General features: G+C 44.4%; 2 protein-coding genes across 4 annotated transcripts in view; both read right to left on the reverse strand.

Annotated features, from left to right (window-relative positions):
• Positions 1-1604: 1604 nt before the first annotated feature.
• On the reverse strand, positions 1605-11988 carry HYKK (hydroxylysine kinase). Of its 2 annotated transcripts, none has more exons than XM_060279088.2 (5): positions 11857-11988; positions 5283-5635; positions 4406-4548; positions 3652-3835; positions 1605-2436 (listed from the first exon to the last, which is right to left on the reverse strand). In XM_060279088.2, exons 2-5 carry the CDS (start codon positions 5626-5628, stop codon positions 1976-1978), a joined length of 1134 nt encoding a protein of 377 aa, XP_060135071.1. In that variant the 5' UTR covers positions 5629-5635; positions 11857-11988; the 3' UTR covers positions 1605-1975. The 2 variants fall into 2 exon arrangements, with proteins under 2 accessions (XP_060135071.1, XP_034970029.2); XM_035114138.3 differs by lacking the exon at positions 11857-11988 and adding an exon at positions 7443-7738.
• Positions 11901-21090, reverse strand: part of LOC148687256 (ADP-ribosyl cyclase/cyclic ADP-ribose hydrolase 1-like) — a 47702-nt gene continuing 38512 nt past the window's right edge. The window contains exons 4-9 of one of the 2 annotated variants that reach the window (XM_088657236.1): positions 19663-19745; positions 19160-19236; positions 18499-18591; positions 15841-15927; positions 12914-12984; positions 11901-12039 (exon numbers count right to left, since the gene is read on the reverse strand). In XM_088657236.1, the coding sequence (XP_088513362.1) occupies positions 12921-12984; positions 15841-15927; positions 18499-18591; positions 19160-19236; positions 19663-19745 (404 nt within the window). In that variant the 3' untranslated portion in view covers positions 11901-12039; positions 12914-12920. The remainder of the gene's footprint in view (positions 12040-12913; positions 12985-15840; positions 15928-18498; positions 18592-19159; positions 19237-19662; positions 19746-21090) is intronic. The other variant, XM_088657240.1, reaches the window with a different exon arrangement.

Genomic DNA, 21090 nt, shown 5'->3' on the forward strand with positions numbered 1-21090 from the left:
GCTTTTGTAAATTAATGCAAAATGCGAAACATCGCTTTATATTGTTTTTAATTCTACATGTAAGAGTGTATTTAAGAGTGTGTTTAATGCACTATATTGTATCTTATATGCTCTGTTTTCTTCTCTACTGCTTATTGACCAAAATGATGATGATGATATTAATTTATTATTTATTATTTATACCCCACCCACCAAACTGGGTTTCCCTAGCCACTCTAGATGGCTTCCAGCACATAAAGGTAAAGTGACCCCTGACCATTAGGTCCAGTTGTGACTGACTCTGGGGTTGTGGCGCTCATCTCGCTCAATTGGCCGAGGGAGCCAGCATACAGCTTCTAGGTCATGTGGGCAGCATGACAAAGCCGCTTCTGGCAAACCAGAGCACCACACGGAAACTCTGTTTACCTTCCCGCTTCAGCGGTACCTATTTATCTACTTGCACTTTGACGTGCTTTTGAACTGCTAGGTTGGCAGGAGCTGGGACCGAGCAACTGGAGCTCACCCCATCGCGGGGATTTGAACCGCCAGCCTTCTGATCGGCAAGCCCTAGGCTCTGTGGTTTAACCCACAGTGCCCCCTGCGTCCCATTCCAGCACATATAAAAGCATAATATAAAAACATCAAACATTAAAAACCTCCTGATACAGGGCTGCCTTCTGATGTCTTCTAAAATACAAAATTCTCTTTCATTGGTTGTCCCAGTGTGTCCCATTTGCAGTGTGGCTGATATTTGGACTTTTGGGGGGGAAAGCAGCTGAGTCTGGGGTAAGAGTCACTTCCAACGAAGGGCTACTTCCTTGTCCCAGCACCCAAAGGAAAGTTGTCATGAAAAACAGAAAACCCAAATGTGCACAAAATATGCATATGCTAATTTCTGCATATAGATGCAACCTTTGAGGGCTGCCTGGGAAAAGAGCAGGGTTCAAAGCTCCCCAACCGGGCAGCTTGGGCCAGTCACTGCCTCACAGCCTAACCTACCTCACAGGGTCATTGTGAGGATAAAACAGAGAAGCAGAGAAGTATGTGCACCACTTGGAGCTCTTTGGCAAAAAAAAATGGGAAATGAATGTAATACTGTAGTAATAATAATAATAATAATAATGCCACCATGTTTCAAACAACCCTTCACTGTACTCTAAATCATATTAATAAATTGTTTTATCTTGTTTTAAATTGTTGTACTTGAGCTTTTTAATGGAAAGGCTGGTATAAATATTGTTATAACTTGTTTTTCTTATCTATCCTCAATGTGTCAATAAATAAATAAATAAATAAATAAATAATAATATATTCATTATATGCCACCCATCTGACTCTGGGCAGCTTGCAACAAATTAAAACACAGGAAGACATTAAAAACTTCCCTATACAGGGAAGGGAATTCGGGTAGGAATCACAACTACTCAGCTTCAATATTTATAATAATAATAGTAATAGTAATAGTAATAGTAATAATAATTTATTATTTCTACCCCACCCTTCTGGTTGTGTTTCCCCAACCACTCTGCCCAGCAAACGGAGGCAAAGACCTTGGGCTAGTCAGGAGCTCTCGGGGCTACAAAGTGCCTTCAGATATTTGAAGGAAAGGTCCAGCAATAGAATAATAAGCTTTCCCAAAAATATTTATTTAAAGTGATTTTCATCCTACTCTTCAGATGAAATTAGGCTTCCAAAGCAGCTTACAGTAAAAATTTGGTCCCTGCCTACAGGCTTACAATCAAGGGCACAAAAGGCAAGGGGGTTGTGGGGGGAGGAGGAAAAAAGCAAACAAGCCTGGAGGCCTCTGTGTGCTGGCTCTGACCAATGGAATCAAACTAAAATTCTTTGAAAAACTAGATTTTGGAAGCAGGATGAAATTATACAAAGGATAAATAAGTATTGGCATAATTCATTCAGGTAGCAGTATTGAAACTTTAATCTGGGCAGAGCCCTATTTTAAAACCGTGTGAATCTGAGTGACCACCTAACCCAACATTTAGGAGGGCCCTTTTTTGGCATACGCTTCTGCTGTGTTAAACCAGATCATCTCCACAGCCTTTTGGCCTATCTCAAAGAGCACCTGCAGGCGCTTCCATCCTGTCTTGGACGTGGTCATCAGGTACTCTTTGTTCTCGGGCTGCAGGAGGGTGGTGTGGGCAGCCATCACGAGAGACTGAGCAAACCTCCCAGTCACTAGAAGAAACAGGGCACCTCGCTCCTCCTCTGTCAGCGGGACGACGCTTTCATATCCGGCGAGAACATGGCCTCCCACGCTGAGGGGATCCTTGCTTTCAATCATCATGTACATGATGAGTATCGCCACTTCAAACACGTAGTAGCCATAGCTCATGTCGCTAAAGTCCAAAATACCAGACACCCTGTACTGTGAGCCTTTAGGGGAAGTAACATCGGTATCTACTAGAATATTGTGGTCATTGAGATCTCCATGAATGATACCTGAAAGTGAACGAAGAAAAACTGTGATATCATTCAAGTGGGGCATGTAACAGAATGTTGCAGTGTTGAATGCTTCTGTTCAGGATTCCAGTCACTCCATGTCATTATCCCGTTTCCCAGTTCTCCGTTTCCACTCCCCAACTGCTAGGCCAACGAGGATGCTCAATCCTCACTGGGATGTCTTTTGGGGCTGAGCTCCCCTTCCCCTTAGAGCTCCCCCCCCCTAGATTACTTTTTGCACTTCTGTAACCCTTGGAGTTTTCCCCAAGCCTGCTAATACCTCCCACTTGTGCATGGAATGGAACTATGGAACTCCCTCCCACAGGAGGCAGTGACGACCACCAATTTGGATGGCTTTAAAAGAGGATTGCACAAATTCATCGACAAGAGGGCTGTTGGCAGCTACTAGCCAGGATGGCCCTTTCCTCTGCCTCCATAGTTGCTGGCAAGCGCAGGAGGGGAGGCGACTGCTTTTGTGTTCAGAGTTTGCTTGCAGGCTTCCCACAATGGGCATCTGGTTGGCCACAGTAAGAACAGGATGTTGGACTAGATGGGCCACTGGCCTGATCCTGCAGGGTCTTCTTATGTTGATGTTGTTTGGACTGAAAAAGTATGGGCCTGAACATTTGGAAGGGAGGGAATGGTCTGCTTCAAATAATATATGCCCTGCCTTGCAATGCAATTTGATGCCCGTCTCTGCAGAAATCAGTTATCCAGAGTTCAGTGGAGCATGTACTTTAAGGCTCACTATTTTAATCTAATTTGGGGCCAAATATACAACTGAGCACTGTATACAACTGTATCACAGGGAAGATAGAGCTACCAAATGCATGAAGCCCCTCTCTCCCCACCCCACCTCCCTCAGGCACACAGAAAACACTTAGCAGAATTAAAATCAAATAGTCAGAGGCACACCTAGGGGTGGTGAAACCAGCCTCCGCCAGGGGCGCAAGCCATGCCCCCCCCTCCTGCATAAATTACCTATCAGACTATGGCATGCATGACTTATATGTGTGTTACTGCAGGCAATGCCAGTGTCGCAGGGAGATCAACTGCAGGAGGAGCTTCCCATCCTCGCACCTTCTCGTAAAGTGGGTTTTTTTTCGGGGGGTGGGGTGCTGGTACAGCTCCTTGCCAAGGGCGTAATGGACCCTAGGTATGCCTCTGCAAATAACAACAACTATATCACAGTGCATTCTTTAAAAAGATACTTACAGGGCCGAAAGGAGCGTAGGTTTGGCACTATTTTACGCCTAAACTGATCAATGGCCCATTTCACTGCATCCATGTAATCGCTGCAGCACAACTCATGGATGTATTGCTCCACAAGAGGGACATTAGCCAGATTCCAGATGAAGCCACCTCGGTGGAGACTTCTCGTCAACGGATGCTGGAATTTCTTTTGGGCAGCGGGTGAATGGGGGGGGGGACAGGAACACATTGTTTCAATTAAAACAAAAAGAAAACCACTGAGTGCATATGGGCAGTGTTGCAGTGATCCCTTCTATCTTCTCATACCAGTGGCTGTCCAGAGTTTCGGGTAGAGGTCTTAACCCTTTCCAACCTGGAAATACTGCTGGGCCCTGAACCCAAGACCACCTGCATTTTCACCCCCTCCCCCTTCAATGTGAGCATTTTCAGCTTTCTCCGTTACCCACATATTGGAGCCAAATATCTCACACTGCCAAATGGTTACAGATTGGCACCAGCAGACGGACATAAAAGCGATATAAAGTCAACAAAAAATGTTTAGCCCACCCAAATCCCAGGTTGACACCCCCCCCCGGCACCCAAACTGCTGGCGTCCTGAGCAGCGTTGAACAGCTGGCTCTAGGCCCCACAATCATTCCCCACAATGCCCCTGGCTTACTCCATGGCATTGCTGAAAATTAAAATAGCAGCTAGTCTAAGTGATGAGGCGCTTAGTTACGGGGCTCACCTAAACCTAAGGCATACTCCCAAATCTCACCTCCGTGAGCGTTTTGTCCATCCTGGCTGCCATCCGCCCAAGTTCATACAGAAGAGGAGGACTCGTGCGGATCGTGGCCACTGTTTTGCCTGGGAGGTAGCTCAACAGCCGCACTATATATGCGCTTTTGGCAGAGCCAGTATCTAAGAAGCAAAGAGATTTCATTTTATTCAGCAAGATTCACATACAGAAGAGCTCTAAGTTGTTTACACAAAAGGATATCACAGCAATAAAAAAAACTGACTTTAAAAACAGTAATAATAAAAATATCAAAATATAAATGACATAGTTTCAAAAACAAATGCAATACAATCACATTCCTATTTTCCAGGGACAGTCCCAGGTTTACAGAAGCCACCCAGTTTCTGATTTGATCCTGGAATGTCCTGCTTTTTGTTAGGATGTCCCTGTTTTCATTGGCGAAATGTTGGCACCAAGAAGATAAGTAACTGTACAACCTTTAGAAGGCATCTGAAGGCAGCCCTCTACGGGGAGATTTTATAATGTTTAATGTTTTATAATGTTTTTATACATGTTGGAAGCTTCTTAGAGCGACTGGAGCATCCCAGCCAGATGGGCAGGGTATAAACAATTGTTGTTGTTGTTGAACAGGACACCCCTATTTGCATCAGAGAAATGTTGGAGGGTATGGGATCACAAGCAGGGAGGCTGCAGTTGCCCTCCTGTTCTGCTTGTGAGCTGCTCAAAGGCAGCTTGGTCTCCCGCTGGACTTGATGGGCCTTTGCTCTGATCAACAGGGATCTTATTTCCGTGCAGCCACACAAGCTGCAGGGGGAAGAGAGAGGCCCAGGCTCCTTGCAAGAAGAAGCTGGCACCAGCAGAATAGCAATGTAGAATGCATCTTCAACCCCCTCACCTACGGATTCCAGAAACATTATTCCGCCCTCTTTTGTGGAATGAGGAGTTTGCACGGGAAAGCCCTCGCCATTCAGGAATATCATGACCCGGGTCTGCACCTCGATGAGTTCAGAGTTCTGGCTGTCTTCACAATTGGTTATTTTGAGGACAAAATTCTGGGCGCACTCTGCTTTCCCTTCGAGTGCAGCAGCAGCAGCACACACGTAGAAATTCTGATCATCATAGCTCGGCAATGGTTTGAGCTCTGACACAGTTAATCCGAATATCTTTTGGACCAATTCAGTGGCTTGCTGTTTGCTGAATTCTGGCTTCTTAAGAGGCTGTTGCTTATTTTCAGCCGACATTGTGCACCTGTAAGGAGATAGTAATATAGTAATAACAATAATCAATAATGACAAAGAACAGAACATTTAGATTGAGTTTTGCAGGTAAGCTACTGTGCATGCAATGCCTTAAATCAGAATTCTGGATGTAGTCCTCTAGGAGTTTGTCAGCTGAATGATAAAAGTTGGCAGCAAACAAGAGTTTTATTATTTTCTTCTCAGGGAGATCCTATTTTGATAACAGGTCCCACTGTTGAAAATTCTACTGCATAACTCTCCAAGGACACAGAGACCCTTGGACTCTGTTAAACAAAGTGAGAAGCTTCCTAACCTTTGTACATTTAAAAAAAAAAACCTTACATGTAACAACAGCGGGGTACAACTATCCTTCACATTGCACATAACTTATGGAATTTGCAGCAATGGTGACAAGTTAAGTTGCCTGGGGGTGGTGGAACAGACAAATTTATTTCTGGGTTTTAAAAGGTGGCTAGAGTCCCACCTTCTTCTTCCACTGCTTCTTGGGAGAAAAGCAATGACAAACCTAGACAGAATCATAAAAAGCAGAGACATCACCTTGCCAACAAAGGTCCGTATAGTTAAAACTATGGTTTTCCCAGTAGTGATGTATGGAAGTGAGAGCTGGACCATAAAGAAGGCTGATCGCCGAAGAATTGATGCTTTTGAATTATGGTGCTGGAGGAGACTCTTGAGAGTCCCATGGACTGCAAGAAGATCAAACCTATCCATTCTGAAGGAAATCAGCCCTGAGTGCTCACTGGAAGGACAGATCGTGAAGCTGAGGCTCCAATACTTTGGCCACCTCATGAGAAGAGAAGACTCCCTGGAAAAGACCCTGATGCTGGGAAAGATTGAGGGCACAAGGAGAAGGGGACGACAGAGGACGAGATGGTTGGACAGTGTTCTCGAAGCTACGAACATGAGCCTGACCAAACTGCGGGAGGCAGTGGAAGACAGGAGTGCCTGGCGTGCTCTGGTCCATGGGGTCACAAAGAGTTGGACACGACTAAACAACAACAACAACAAAGTCCCACCACTGGATCAGGGATTTTCACCTGGGGGGGGGTGAAGTCATACTGCTGTGTGAACAGCACCAAAATGACCTCTCCAGGGCACAAGCCTTGTTAGTGTGCATTGAGGTCCTGGGCTGCCCAGACAAGATCCCCTCTTGGCCTCCCTGCTGGGGTCCAAAGGAAAGCAGAGCACCAGCTTGGCTGCAGGTGTTGCTGGAAGGAGGAAACAGGAAACATCCCAGCGTCTTAGAGACTCTGCTCCAGATTTGTGTAGGCTTTACTCCTTAGCCTTTTCTTCTCCCGAAGATGTCCCGCAAGGCACCAGAGCCGCACCTGCCCCTTGCTTCCCTCTACAGCACAGACAGAAATTGCCTTCTTGTCTGTTGGACCCACTCTGGGTCTCGTCTGCTCAATCTGCCAGACTCTGTCTTTGCATGCAGAGGAAGTCCCTGACTCACTGAGGATTTGAGACCACTTGGAGGCCTTCACCTGGAACAGGTGGCCAGTCAAAGTCCTTGCTGGGAATGTGGCTGCTGTCACCTGCTGATAGCTTCTAGGAACCCCAGGGGAGAGTTAAGTGCAGGGGGGGACCAAAGGTGGACAAACTACCCCAGAAAGAGCACAACGTGTCCCCCCCCCAGAGGTACTACCCCATACACCACAGAGATCATTCACACGCACAAGTAAGTACTTGATAGCACAAACAATCTGCCATTGGTAAGCCAATTCACACACGAAGCATGATCAAATTCACTGTGCTATTTCAATTCACAAGTATTTCCCCAATGAAAGTTCTCTTACCAAGACAACCAGGAATGCTTTCCTTCTTTCTTGCTACTTTTTTTAGTAAGTAGGCTGCACACTGAACTGACAGCTGAGAAATGATATATCTAACTTAAGTTTTTGAGCGTGGCGCACAAGCACACCAAAGTCCAGCAGGAGGCGCTGGAGTTCCTCCTGGGAAAGGCTCTGCACGTTGAAAGGAGAAGATCTGCTGCGAACAGAGCTGAGGTTTCGCTCCTGCGGAAGTTCTCTGACGTGGGCTCCTTTCTGCGCCTCTCCCAGCATGAAATGCAAAGGTCTTTTTTTAACTGTCTGAGAAAGCTTAGAAGGAAGCTTCCGATTGGTTGCAAACAAGCAGCCTCCCCCCCCGCCCCCCAACCCATTCATTTCCACTCTGTGTGTGTGTCCGCCCACTCTGAAAGTAAAAGTGTGGCCATGATTTCCGTTAGGAAATAAACAGTAAATTGCAAGAACTCGGAAGATGAATTTCAAGTGAGTCTTCAAAAGGTTTTATTTAAGTAATGATAGGATGAATTCAAATAGGAATCAATTCCAATATGATAGTGAGGCAAATAAAAATTCATTCAAGTGAAAAAAATCCCGGGACAAGGCCCTGTTTCGCTAATTCTTCATCAGCTGGAATGTTGAAATTTGAACATTAGAAAGAAATCTTAAGAGTAATTATCCTTATAACAAAAATACGTTCTGATTTCTAAACACAAAATTTTATGGTTTGTAAAAGACAGAGATAACTATGTTTTAAATGAACCCTGAAGGTATATCTAAGAATAACTATCCTTGCACCAAAATTACATTCTGTTTTCTAAATACAAAGTTAAGCCGCTTATAATGGACAGAGGTAGCTTGCCTATGCTTTAAATGATAAAACATCTTAAAGTAATTGTCCTTACACCAAAAATACATGTGGTTTTCTAAATACAAAGTTATATCGCTTATAATAGATAGAGGTAGCTTACCAATGTTTTAATGGTCAGAGTGTACCAAGTGTGTTTGACTTGCTAACTGTTTGCAGCATTTAAATAAGACAAAAGGTGTGGTTTGCTGCAAAATTAAAGGAACAGTATTACATCTAAGAATACTAGAATGTGCTAAGATAATTTAAAGGCAGAGAAACATGGTTGAACTCAATGTGGTATCCAGATCCAAAGATAATTATAAAAATGCTATAAAGTCAAGACTGTTGTTCAAGCCCCATGGATGTAATGTGTTGAAGAGATGAATAAATTTAGATTCTTGTTGAATGAAGAAGGAGTCTGTCGTTATTCTTTCGGTGAAAGCAGGTTTGCGGTAATGTCCATATTACAAAAAATGAAAAGCCATCCTCTGTATGTTTGAACTGAGTGTAATGCTCGACTAGTGGCGCCTCCAAGATGTGATTACGGATCCTAGAGCGATGTTCGCTTATTCTGAGTTTTATAGGCCTAGAGCATTTGCCAATATACATTTTTTGGCATGGGCAAATCCATGCATATATGCAATTTTTAGTATTACAGTTACTAAAATGTTTGATAGTGAACTTAAACTTGGGGTGTTGATCAGAAAACTCCTTTACCTGCAAAGAATATTTGCATACATTGCATCTTCCACATTTGAAGTGGCCAAAGGGAAGATCTTCTCTTGTTGTGGTTTTCGGAAGTATATCTGATTTTACCAAAAAATCTTTGAAGGATTGTGTTTTTCTAAGTCCGAAAAGAGGTGTTTTTTGACAGCCAGGAATGTTGGAGAGTAAATGCCAGTGTTTGTAAACAATGGCTTTAATAGCAGATGTGCGAGATGTATATTGTAAAGTGGAAGTGATGCAAGTATTATTCAACTTGTCCGGGCGCGATTTAAATAGATCTTGTCTATTTATCTTTTCCGTTCTCCTTAGCGCTTCACTTAGTGTTTTCTGCGAGTATCTGCGTTGGACAAGGGAAGCAGTCATCTTCCTAGCAGAGATGTTAAAATCCTGGTGTAATGAAGAGTTTCTCTTTAATCGTAAATATTGGCCGTACGGAAGATTTCTAAGTAAATGAGGTGGATGGAATGAAAGTGCATGAAGCATGGAGTTGCGGTCTGTGGGTTTGTGAAAGACACGTACAGTGGAACTTCTACTTACGAATTTAATCCGTTCCGAATGCACATTCGTAAGTAGAAACATTCGTAAGTTGAAACGATGTTTCCCATAGGAATGCATTGGGAATGGATTAATTTGTTTCGGGGCCTTAAAAAAAAAGGCACTTTAAAGGCTGGTGGGAGACCAGTGGCGGCAGCTGCGAGGGCCCGATCCAGCCCTATGGCCGGATCGGCAGCTGGGGGTCGGCAGGAGGCCAGCGGCGGCGGAAGCGAGGGCCCGATCTGGCCATAGGGCCGGATCCGGCCCATTGCCGCCACAGCCGCCGGCCTCCCCACCTGCCGATCCGGTCATAGGGCCAGATTGGCAGGTAGCGCGGGCGGCAGGAGGCCAGTGAAGGAGGTGGCAAAGTAGCGCGGGTGGCCAAAAGACCCGGTGGAGCCAGCGAGGGCTCAATCCCACGCGAGGTCGGCAGATGCAGTGGCGGCGAGCGTGGGGCAGCGCAGCGGCGGCAGTGAGGGCCCGATCATAAGTCGAAGAAATTCGCCCCCACTTTTCCCCTTTGTAACTCAAATAATTTGTATGTTGTCAGGAGTATGGGCAGGAGTCAGGCTCTGGGGCCTGTAGTGCTTTGCAGGACTGGGGCCTGCCTCAGCTTGTGCTGGAGAAGCAAGGAGTGGCCACTCAGGTGAAGACCTCAGCTGAGTCCTCCATTAACCCACCGAAACAAGGAAGGAAGCATAACCAGTGAAAACTACAGACTCAGGACTTCAACGGAAACAAATCATTTGGTTTATTGGGATGCAAAGTTGAACGGTATGATGATAATCATGACGCCAGAGTCAGAATCTCTTTATAAGGTGGCTGTTGCCAAAAAGCCCACTGTCCCTTGATCCCATATATATCTGATCAGCAAGCCCTAGGCTCAGTGGTTTAACCACAGCGCCACCTGGGTCCAGAAGATTTTACAGATGTCTATCACGGTGGTCAGGGTTTTCGTGCAAATGGCCAAATAAGATTTTATAAGTTCAATGTCCTCAGTTAAGAGGGCAAGCCATTTAATAATTGAAACTTCCTCATCGTCTCTCATCGGGGGCTGGGGTAGGGAGCCTTTAAGTGATCTGGTATTTCCCGAAGAAAGATCTGAAATTTGTTTTAGCATAAAGTTCTCCATTATTTGGTTTTGGGATAATTCAGGGGGAACTTGGAGTTTAGCACTCAGAATCAGAGATGGTGCAACATCAGTATCAGATAGAATTGTGGATGTTTTGAGTGCATTTAATCCATTATTATGGCTTTCCTCGACGCAGTCTTTTCTCTGCAGGATCTGCCCATCGTTGTAGCAGCTCGAAGCCTTAGTAACGGAGGGGGGAGGAGGAGTTTCTATATCCTGCTGGTTTCTAGTAATCTCAGTTTTTCCCTTATTCGAGTAGAAGCGAGTAATTTTTGTTTGCACCTTCCTTAGAGATTGTGCTTTCTTTAAAGTAGCTTTATTAGCTTTATTAGCTTTTTTTTATCTTTCATCGAGCAAGGTAGTTCCTGAAGTTTTACATCCGCTCCGGGTCGTCACCATATTTGTTTAAGGTCACTTGGGGTTAAGAAACCTCAGTTCGGTTAAAATTCAATTCAGTTCTGTTCAGTAAATGAGGAATTGCAACAGGGAGTATGTAGGGAGTATACGCTGGGAGAGACAGCCACAAGATGGATGTGGTATAGCTGGAGATAGCTAGAAACTCCCTCACTCCCTCATTCCCTCATTCCTCCGAGTAAAAGTTTAAGACGTAATTAAAAGAATAGAAGATAAAAGATAAAGAAAAAGCCTAGAAGAGGACTTGAAAAGGCTTTAAAAGGATCAAGTAAAAGGATAGAGGGTGCATGGGAGGGGGGCTCTTTAAAAAGTTTTTGCCATGCTCATGTTTGCACACAAAATGGTGGTATTCAATTACTCAGAGCAGACCCATTGAAATTAACTAACATTACTAAATTAGGTCCACTAACGTATTTAAATTTCTCACTCTCATGCTCATAGTTTGTTAAACACTCTGTGATGATTGCAGGTGATAGAGGTAGCAGCAAAAGTACCCCTGGCACGTACTTAGCAAGGTCCTAATGTGCCCGCTTCTTGCGAAAATTATGAAACGTATCAAATGTTAAGAAGGGTAAAATCAAACCCTTCAAGAGCAGGTAGACTAATCTGATGCCTACTGCATTTGGATTTTGCCTTTATTAAATAACTCCAACGGTTTCCCATATGTAAGGGAATAAAACCACTTATTCAGTGCAATAACATTTTGTCCCTTCAAAACAGTCCTTCAAGGCGTGATGCCACATCCCATTGCAACTTCAAATGAAACAAACCCCTCTTGAACTTGTCCTGAAGAGTTTGTACTTGGAAGATTGACCAAGTGATGCCAACTTCAGGAGAGTCTTGTTAGTTGTAGAGAACTTCTTGCTCCTTTTTGTCCAGAGATCATTCGCTGTGGCATTTTTGGGTCTTGCTTCAAGCGTGTGGATTTTCTCTTCCTCTGATGCTGAGGTCCTCTGCAGTAGTGAGCACAAGGGAAAGCTTAGCATTAACTACAGGGACTGTAATGGGCCTTTTATTTATCCTCATCAGTAGCTGAAACAAGAGAGCTAATGTGGTGTAGTGCAGGATTGGGCAACAGTTTTGGCCTGGCAGGCCAAATCTTTATCTCTCCATAATGATGTCAGGTGACTGACAAGTGGGTGAACCAAGGAACTGATGCATAGGGACTTCTTTCCAGCCCCAGGCATGCCATCTACCCCACATCTAACATCACATCTTATGTCAGATGTGGGGCAGGTGGGTGTGGTTTGGAGAATACAGCCTTGCAGTTAAAATGGAGAGTTCTCGCTTACCAAATCTGACCCACGGGATAGAGGTTCCCCACTTTTGTTGCAGAGGTTGGAGTGTTGACCTGGACTCATGTTCAAATCCCCACTTAGCTCCCTAGGCAATCTTGGGCCAGTAGGTATCTCTCGGTCTAGCTTTTACCTCACAGGATTTTTGTGAAAGTAAATGGCAGGGGGAAGAACATGTTTGTCACTTGGAGATCCTTGGAAGAAGGGCAGAATATAAATGCACTAAATAAACAAAAACAGCCTATCAAATCTTTCCATTATCTTGGATGACAAACAGTAGGTGAAGAGTTTTCGATTCTTCATTCCATTCCAGCCCCTTCTCTCTATGAACTGGACCCAAAGATTTTCATGCTGAAAGTAGACCCTTTGAAAGTGGAATTTAAATTAGTCTGGATCTAGTTTGTAGCAGGCCTGGGGGTTTAAACTACACAGGCCTTTCACAAAGCTAGTTGAGCTTTTATATCTGACTCCCTTTAGAAATGTCATTCCATACTATACAAAGTTGAACAATGATATAAGCAACATAGGGTACCATGTTTTCAGGAGCAGGCTTCACAGCTGGCGTGGCCAGGATTACTGATACACTGAAGCAACTGAACTGGCCTGTTACAAGACATAAGAAATCCATTAGCAACTTTGTTTGCATTTAGTGGCTGTTTTAGTCAAATACAGTGTTGAAGAGCACAGGTGCCATTTAATAAAATTACTACTTAAATAATCTCAGATATCCCTATCTTTCTGTCTTTATAACATGATGGCTATTTCCATTGTTTCATATAACAGAATAAACCAGGGGTCGGCAAATTACGGTCCCCGGGCCACATCCGGCAGAGGGGGGTTGTTTAACTAGCCCCCGCCCACTCGGTCAGTCCCTGCATGGAGCTAAACGGGTGCAGCGTGGCACCGGCTTGCTGTGTGGGGACTGACTTCCATGACGCAGCCGTGGCTTCCTATTGGCTGCAGGAACTTCCTGCAGCCAATAGGAAGCCGCAGACACCTCCTCCACTGCCACCTCTGGCAGCAAGGAAACGGGGATGTGCGCATGTGTGCCCGCCCGCACCCACGAGCCTACCATACCTGCCAAGTCCTGGACGGAAAGATCCGGGATCGGCAGCGCGCGACACCGGGAGTTGAGTAAAAGCGACTTCCGGTGGCGCTTTGCCCTTCTATGGGCACCAGAAAATGGCAGCGCTGGCGCCGTAAGTCGCTTCCGCGCATGCCCGGAAACATGTAAAAACGACTTCCGACTTCCGGCGCCGCCATTTTCTGATGCCCATAGAAGGGCAAAGCGCCACCGGAAGTCGCTTTTACGCGTTTCCGGTCATGCGCGGAAGCGACTTTTGGCGCCGGCGCCGCCATTTTCTGGTGCCCATAGAAGGGCAAAGCGGCACCAGAAAAATGGCCGCCGGCAGAAGCCGATTTAAGGGAGAATATCGGGATTAAAAGCTAAACGGGAGACCGCCGGGAAACGGTAGGAAAAAAGGGGTTTTCCCGGCGGAAACGGGATACTTGGCAGCTATGGCGCCTACTCCAGCCTGCCCCCAGATTTCGGGGGCAGTTTACCAACCAAGGCTTTGCAGCTTTGCCAACCCCTGGAATAAACTGAGCCACAGTTTCAGAAAGCTTTTATTGCCCTATAAGGCTTGAAAGTTAACTATCTGCACAGATTGGGCCAAATGTACTACCGCACTGCTTTCCTTTGGGCCACATCAGCAAGGATGAGAGGGAGGTCTTTTCCTCATGGCAGCTCAGAACCTCCATAAACACTGCCCCAGTTTGCACTCTGGGGAGGCCTTTTTGGTGCTGCTACTGCAGCAAAAAACAGGTTTGGCTGCATGAGCACCAATAACTAACATTCCGCTCTTACAGAGGAATCAAAGCTTTTCTGAACTGAAATGTGTTGGATTTTTTGAATAGTCAAGTTACTTTAGAGCCGGCCTAATGTAAATACTGTCTGTTTAAGAGAAACAGGTGCCGGTGTTTCTGTTAATTGCTCACAGGCATGGGCTCTGTTTTTTGTATATAAGGCTCTGCCAGAAAGCCTTCTGTATCTCTTAGTTAGATCTTTCATTTGATTCATCTCTAAGTAGATCACTCTCTCAGTTGTTCTCAGTTTAAGAGATTCCTCAGTTGAATCTTAGTATGAGAGTTGCTTAGTTATAAAGCTTGTTTACTGTTAATTCTTGGGTAGTTTAAAGGGAGTTATGTGGGAGTTTGTGGGAGGTTTGGAATGGGTTGAAGGTTGGAATGTTGCTAAGAGAGAAAGCATTTATCTTTAGTTTAAAGTCTCTTTAGAGTCAGTTTGTTTTTCAGTTAAAGAAACCCAACCGTTTGTATTTTCTTCTGTATGCTTTTACAAGCGTACAGCTAGTAAGGGGTTTCATTTAAGGGAGATAATGCCCTACGCTCTTGGTGGTGTTTTCTTAGCCAGGTCAATTTCTGACTGCGTATACTCTGCGTGAAGCGTACTTTAAAGGGCCACTGTAAACTGGGATATATGATTTAGATTAAGCAAGTTTCAATACCCAGTTTTCTCCTATATTATTCTTATCACATATATATTATTTTTCAATAAAATGCCCTACTGAAACATCTCCTTTAAGAAATTAAGCTGTTATGACACTATTCCGTCTCTATATTCTTATTTGCACAATACTTTGAATTGCTGAGTAAAATAATTCAAGCTGAGTATAGGCAAAGGACTTGTGTTAATTCAGGCGTGTTTCTTTTTGACCAATGCCACATCAAACTGCTTTTGAAACTCCATTTGATTCTAGCAACTGTTTCCCACGTGACACGGTGTGTGTGGGGGGTGCTGTTTAAGAAAAATGAGTCTTAAGGACCTAGTTAAATGGGTAATTTGCAAAAATGAAATGTCCATACAAGCTAAGGCTTCAAATTCGTATTGAAAAGGAGATACCCACATTCAGCAATGTTTACAGATCATTGGGGGAGCTGTTTCGACCATTTAAGTCAGTCAGATTTAAGGTCAAACTAGCATGTGGAAGTAATAATATACTGTATAATAATAATTTATTATCCATACTCCGCCCATCTGGCTGGGTTTCCCCAGCCACTCTGGGCGGCTTCCAACAGAAAATGGAATAAAATAATCTATTAAACATTAAAAGCCTCCCTAAACAGGGCTGCCTTCAGAGGTGGCATCAGGAATAGACTTCTGCTCCATTCGGAGTCTTTCTTTCCATGGAGTCACCTCCTCCAGCACTTTTCTGCCTTCTTTGATCCCTTCCCTTCTGCAAAGGATGAAAAAACCTCAACCCACCCAGGAACAACTAGGGTCAAGGGCAGAAAGGCTCACCACTCCAATTTTTTGGGTAGACTCCCCACTCTCCACTTATATCTGAGTGAATGGGGATGTGTGATTTCTGCCCCCTCCATCACATCTAATTTTGCCTTCACTGTTTTAAAACATGTTGATAACCCGGTACACAAAATTACCTGTAATTATCTTCACAAGAGACACTTATCTTTCGGCTTTCTAGGATAGCTTTCAGCTTTAAAATTGATTGGCCCGTGCAAGATTCACTGGAAATAAAAGCAATCACATTTCTATTCAGAATGAAATTTGTAGGTCCGTCGGTGCTGTAATGTTTACAAATTAACTGTCTACAGGAACTAGTAAAAGCATTTTAAGAGGAGGAAAGTACACCTCTCCTTGCTGCATGACCCATAGAAGTTCTTTAGAGCTCCAGAGTCTTTATTTCCTCTGACCTGTTCTTCCTCATATGAATAAAAATCACATGAATGGGTAGGTGCAGGCTAGCTGCCATGTCCCTGGGGGCTACATGTTGGGGGAACGTCTGCAACAAGGAAGCCTCCTCAACTTGCATAGACTCTCTCTGTGATCTGGATCCTGACTGCACAAGTTTCTAGATAACAAGGAGCGCCTTAGAGCAGTTAGAAGTCTTCCCCACGGCAGATATTCCATCAGTGTGTGGACAGCTAAGGAATGAGGCAAGCAGGAGACACTGACAGGAGGTGCAGCCTGATAGCATGGCCCAGCTCTCCCCCCTCATGCAGTTGTTAATCACAATAAGCATTTCAACGGGGGAGGGGGCTAAGGGGATATAAAAATCGAAATCCCTCCCTCAGTATGCCATAATCTCCAGATTCCAGAATAACTGTTTATTTAAAAAGTGCTGAACCATTTTTGTCAGGAGTATGGGCAGGAGTCAGGTTCTGGGGTCTGTAGTGCTTTGCAGGACTGGGGCCTGCCTCAGCTTGTGCTGGAGAAGCTAGGAGTGGTCACTCAGGTGAGGCCACTTGATACCTCACTGCACCTGGTGGCAGGAGCTGGGAGGGAGAAAAGCTCAGCATTTCCCTTCAGCTCTTTCCCACAGCAACGCTATCCCTGCCTGGTTGCCTCTGGCCTCTTGCTCCTTGCTCCCTTGCCTTGCCGCTGCCTTGTTCCTTGGACCCCTGCCTCGCCGACGCCTTCCTCCATGGACCCTCGCCTTGCCGACACCTTGATCCTCGACCCTTGGACCTTTGGCTTGCCGACGCCTTGCTCCTTGACTCCCAGACCTTCGCCTCTGCCTTGCTCCTTGACCCTGCGACTGCCTGCTGCTGGACCCTCAACCCTGCACCTGTTCCTGCTTCTACAGCACCATCTTGCCGCCGGTCCTGACATCCTCAGCCAGGGCTTCAACCGCACGCCGACCGGACCGTGACAATTTTAAAAAGCATAGGAAAGCAGTGAGTTTGGGAATTGAAATGGGTATAGCAGGAGTACACATGTACTGGTGTTGTTGTTGTTGTTTAGTCATTCAGTCGTGTCCAACTCTTCGTGACCCCATGGTCCAGAGCACGCCAGGCACTCCTGTCTTCCACTGCCTCCCACAATTTGGTCAGACTCATGTTGGTGGCTTTGAGAGCACTGTCCAACCATCTCGTCCTCTGTCTTCCCCTTCTCCTAGTGCCCTCCATCTTTCCCAACATCAGGGTCTTTTCCACGGAGTCTTCTCTTCTCATGAGGTGGCCAAAGTATTGGAGCCTCAGCTTCAGGATCTGTCCTTACAGTGAGCACTCAGGGCTGATTTCCTTCAGAATGGATAGGTTTGATCTTCTTGCAGTCCATGGGACTCTCAAGAGTCTCCTCCAGCACCATAATTCAAAAGCATCAATTAACAGCTAGTACAAACACACTTCTCTTTTGCCCGGCAAAAACCCACTGCTGACAGTTGAATCGGAGCCAACGGCATTCCGGGGGAAACCCAGATTGCTATTTGCTCCGATTGAGTGGTAAAGATCAGGTTTCCCTGGGGAAAGTGCCAGGGAAGAAAAAATGCGCTCAGAAACAGACCAGAAAAGCGCAGGGCAAACAGTAAGAGCAACACTTACAAAACATTTCTAAGCATTGCCTGCAGAGCTCTCCAAAGCTCTTTACATAAAATATTACTAGATAACATAATGGAATACTGAACTGGTACAATATTATCTTGTATGAAAAATCTCAAATTTTTATTAAACTGAGACACTCTTGCTACCTCCTCCTTTCTCTTTGAAAGAGAAATTTGAGACCAAATTTAGATTCACAAAATGTTTACGCCTGCGTCCCCCCAGAAAAAAGCACTGGGTTTTTGAAACACCGCAGACTTGAACAGGTACTTTTTCTCTCCAAGTAATGTTTCAAATTGTAGGCCTGGGAGCGAGGAAGCTTAAGGATGTCACACAACACCCATTTCACACCGGATTCTTCATGGAAATACATGACATTAAACTGAGAAGTTTTCAGTATCCAATTTGTCTCCAGCCAAAAGACAAAGGCTATGCCAAAAATTAAGAGAAAAGAAAATATGCATAGTTTTTTTTAATGCACTTAATATGTGGGATAGATTGCATACCAAAGTACTAGATAAATAATTAAAAATAGTGCTTAATTTAACAGCAGCCGCAGCAGCCAAAAACAAAAACAAAAAACCACCTTTAAAATGACTGCCTAAATTGAGCTTTTACTGAGAAAGCAGCATGGTACTGCTAACAAAGAAAGAATCATTCTTTGGAAAACAGCATGTCTGTTGGATAAGGATGTGCCATGTTGTAGTAGTCTGTTTCTAACTGAACCCTAGATATAGAGAGTTATTATACAAAACATACCTTTGTGGTCCATCAATGTCCTGCATAAGCCAAATTTGCATCTTGGAGACTTTATTCGGATTTAAGTTAACAACTTCAACACTGCCAAAAATGCTGAAAGAGCAGGAGCATAAGAAAAAAGCTCAGATGTTTACCAGCCTCAACAAAACATATCGGGTAAAAATCTTTATAGATGTTATAATCTCATCGTTGCTATTACCTAGTAATTTCAGAAGATGTATGTATGTACATATGTATGTATTATTCTTATTAATTACCCATCCTTCACTCTGAGGTGTTAGGGTGGATCACAACAATTTAAAATACCGTACAATATTCAAAACAGTTTAAAATGAAGTACAATCACAAGCATAGGGCGAGTCCTTAAAATACATGTCTAAATTGTCAAAGGCCAGGATAAGGCCAATGAGCTGTGTTAAGTTGACTCTTCCTGACAGCAATAAAGCTAGTTTGTTTATTATGAGTCTTTATTTACCTCTCCATCAATCAAGAGTAAGAACAACCTACCTGGAAGCAGTATGGCTGCCTTCTTAATCCACAATAACATCACGTCTATCAATTCACTTTGGGAACATCAGGAAGATATACACAGGCCTTGGGTGGCATATCCACAATGACCTGGGCATGGATAGGCAGGCATTATAGCCAAGTGGGAAAATACCTGTTGTTTCTGAATGCTCCAGCTTCTATGGACCCATTAAGCATCACTTGAGTTATACCACAAGCTGCTTCTGCAAACTAAAACATATTTGAAAACATAGTTTAATGTAACAAGAGAACCTGTTCAACACCTTGTATCCACTTACAGTTTTTACCTTTCAACGGTCACCAATTTTACGAGTTTGCCTAAGTGAAGAAAAGATTGCCCAGGTTCTGCAAGTGGTGTTAAGGTAATTTCAAAATGCCCAACCATATTGGGGGAGCCAATAGAGTGCCTTCAAAATTTTGTTGGACTACAACTCCCATCTTCCCTGACCATTTGCTGTGCTGGCAGAGGCTGACGAGAGAATTGTGTTTCAACAGCATCTTGGCGGCACCATCTTGGCTATCCCTGGGTTAAGGGATAATGTTTCTTTTTATTAGCCATTAGTTTTAATTCAATTGTGTATTAGTGAAGCATACTATATATATCAGGATCTCTGACCTGGGTTGCATAGAACATACCATCTTGGATGACATTTTCCAGTACATTGAACCAGGGTTATTCTCACACTCAGTCCATTCGGGGCAAGATTCATAGTTGACTCCTATAGTAAATACAGTTCGAGCATAAATACAAGACTGATATATTGTGCCCTATGAGAGGGGAGGGGGGAAAGAACTAAGTTTTAATGCCTCTGCTACAACTGGAAAGTAAGAATTCTAGGGTCTCAAGTAGAAAATAAATGTTCATAAATGTACAAGGCAAACACAAGGACGAGATGTTTGGACAGTGTTCTCGAAGCTACGAACATGAGTCTGACCAAACTGGGGGAGGCAGTGGAAGACAGGAATGCCTGGCGTGATCTGGTCCATGGGGTCACGAAGAGTCGGACACGACTGAACGACTAAACAACAACAATATAAGGCACATGTCTGAAATAGTACAGGAGAGCAATTCTGAAACTGTTTTGACTCTCCCAAATTGACCTCAATATATTTCTCTCCAAGGAGGGAGGAAATGGGGAAAGCCTTCCCTTTGTCTTTTTGCTTACAAATCCTGTCTTAAGGGCATATTTCTGAATGAATAGGTTACAGGTACCGGTAGGTAGCCGTGCCGTGTTGGTCTGACGTAGTCAAAACAAAAAATAAATCCTTCCAGTAGCAAGTGTGCATGCACACGAAAGCTCATACCTATGACAAACTTAGTTGGTCTCTAAGGTGCTACTGGAAGGAATTTTTTTAATTTTTGGATGAATAGGGTGAGCCTGTGACCTGGATTCAGGAACTAAAAGTATTTACCATCACAAGAGTGGCCAGGCTGCCCAGGTAAAGCAATCAGTGGCCATTAACAAACATGGCAAACAGGATTTCTGCTGGAGACGCCTCCTGTGAAGCATGTATGATGTTTTGGGGGGTGGTCTCGGGCTACAGGGTGGGCAATTTCAAAAGTCTATATAAGGGCTTGCGCACCATTGTTCTGGGTTCCTCCTCCCTCCTGCGTGTGGTGAGTGAGGACGCTGTTGCAACAGTTTAATAAAGATCAGGCTTACCAGCTGCTTTGCTTCTCAATATTCTCTGGTTGGCCTCTGCTATTTTCTCCTACCGATAGGAAACCCACTTAAGGACTCTATATGGGCTCTTGGATATGCCATAAGGGAAAAAGGAGCAGGTTTTTCTTATAACAGTGCAATGCCTCTGCTACAACTGGAAAGTAGGGCTGTGGGTGAATTTGGTGTCTACACACATATAGAGTATCTGTTGTTGTTGTTTAGTCGTTTAGTCGTGTCAGACTCTTCGTGACCCCATGGACCATAGCACGCCAGGCACTCCTGTCTTGCACTGCCTCCCGCAGTTTGGTCAAACTCATGTTCGTAGCTTCGAGAACACTGTCCAACCATCTCGTCCTCTGTCGTCCCCTTCTCCTAGTGCCCTCAATCTTTCCCAACATCA

This window comes from Zootoca vivipara, chromosome Z1 (genome assembly GCF_965207765.1).
Source record: "Zootoca vivipara chromosome Z1, rZooViv2.hap1.1, whole genome shotgun sequence".
NCBI lineage: Eukaryota > Metazoa > Chordata > Lepidosauria > Squamata > Lacertidae > Zootoca > Zootoca vivipara.

What these genes read in the sequence shown, in the direction of transcription:
- HYKK (XM_060279088.2), bottom strand. Translation starts at nt 5,628, where the DNA reads ATGTCGGCTGAAAATAAGCAACAGCCTCTTAAGAAGCCAGAATTCAGC. An exon ending in TGGACAAAACGCTCACGGAG is followed by an intron (nt 3,836 to 4,405) that starts GTGAGATTTGGG and finishes GCTGCCCAAAAG; the next exon opens with AAATTCCAGCATCCGTTGAC. An exon ending in CCTACGCTCCTTTCGGCCCT is followed by an intron (nt 2,437 to 3,651) that starts GTAAGTATCTTT and finishes GTTCACTTTCAG; the next exon opens with GTATCATTCATGGAGATCTC.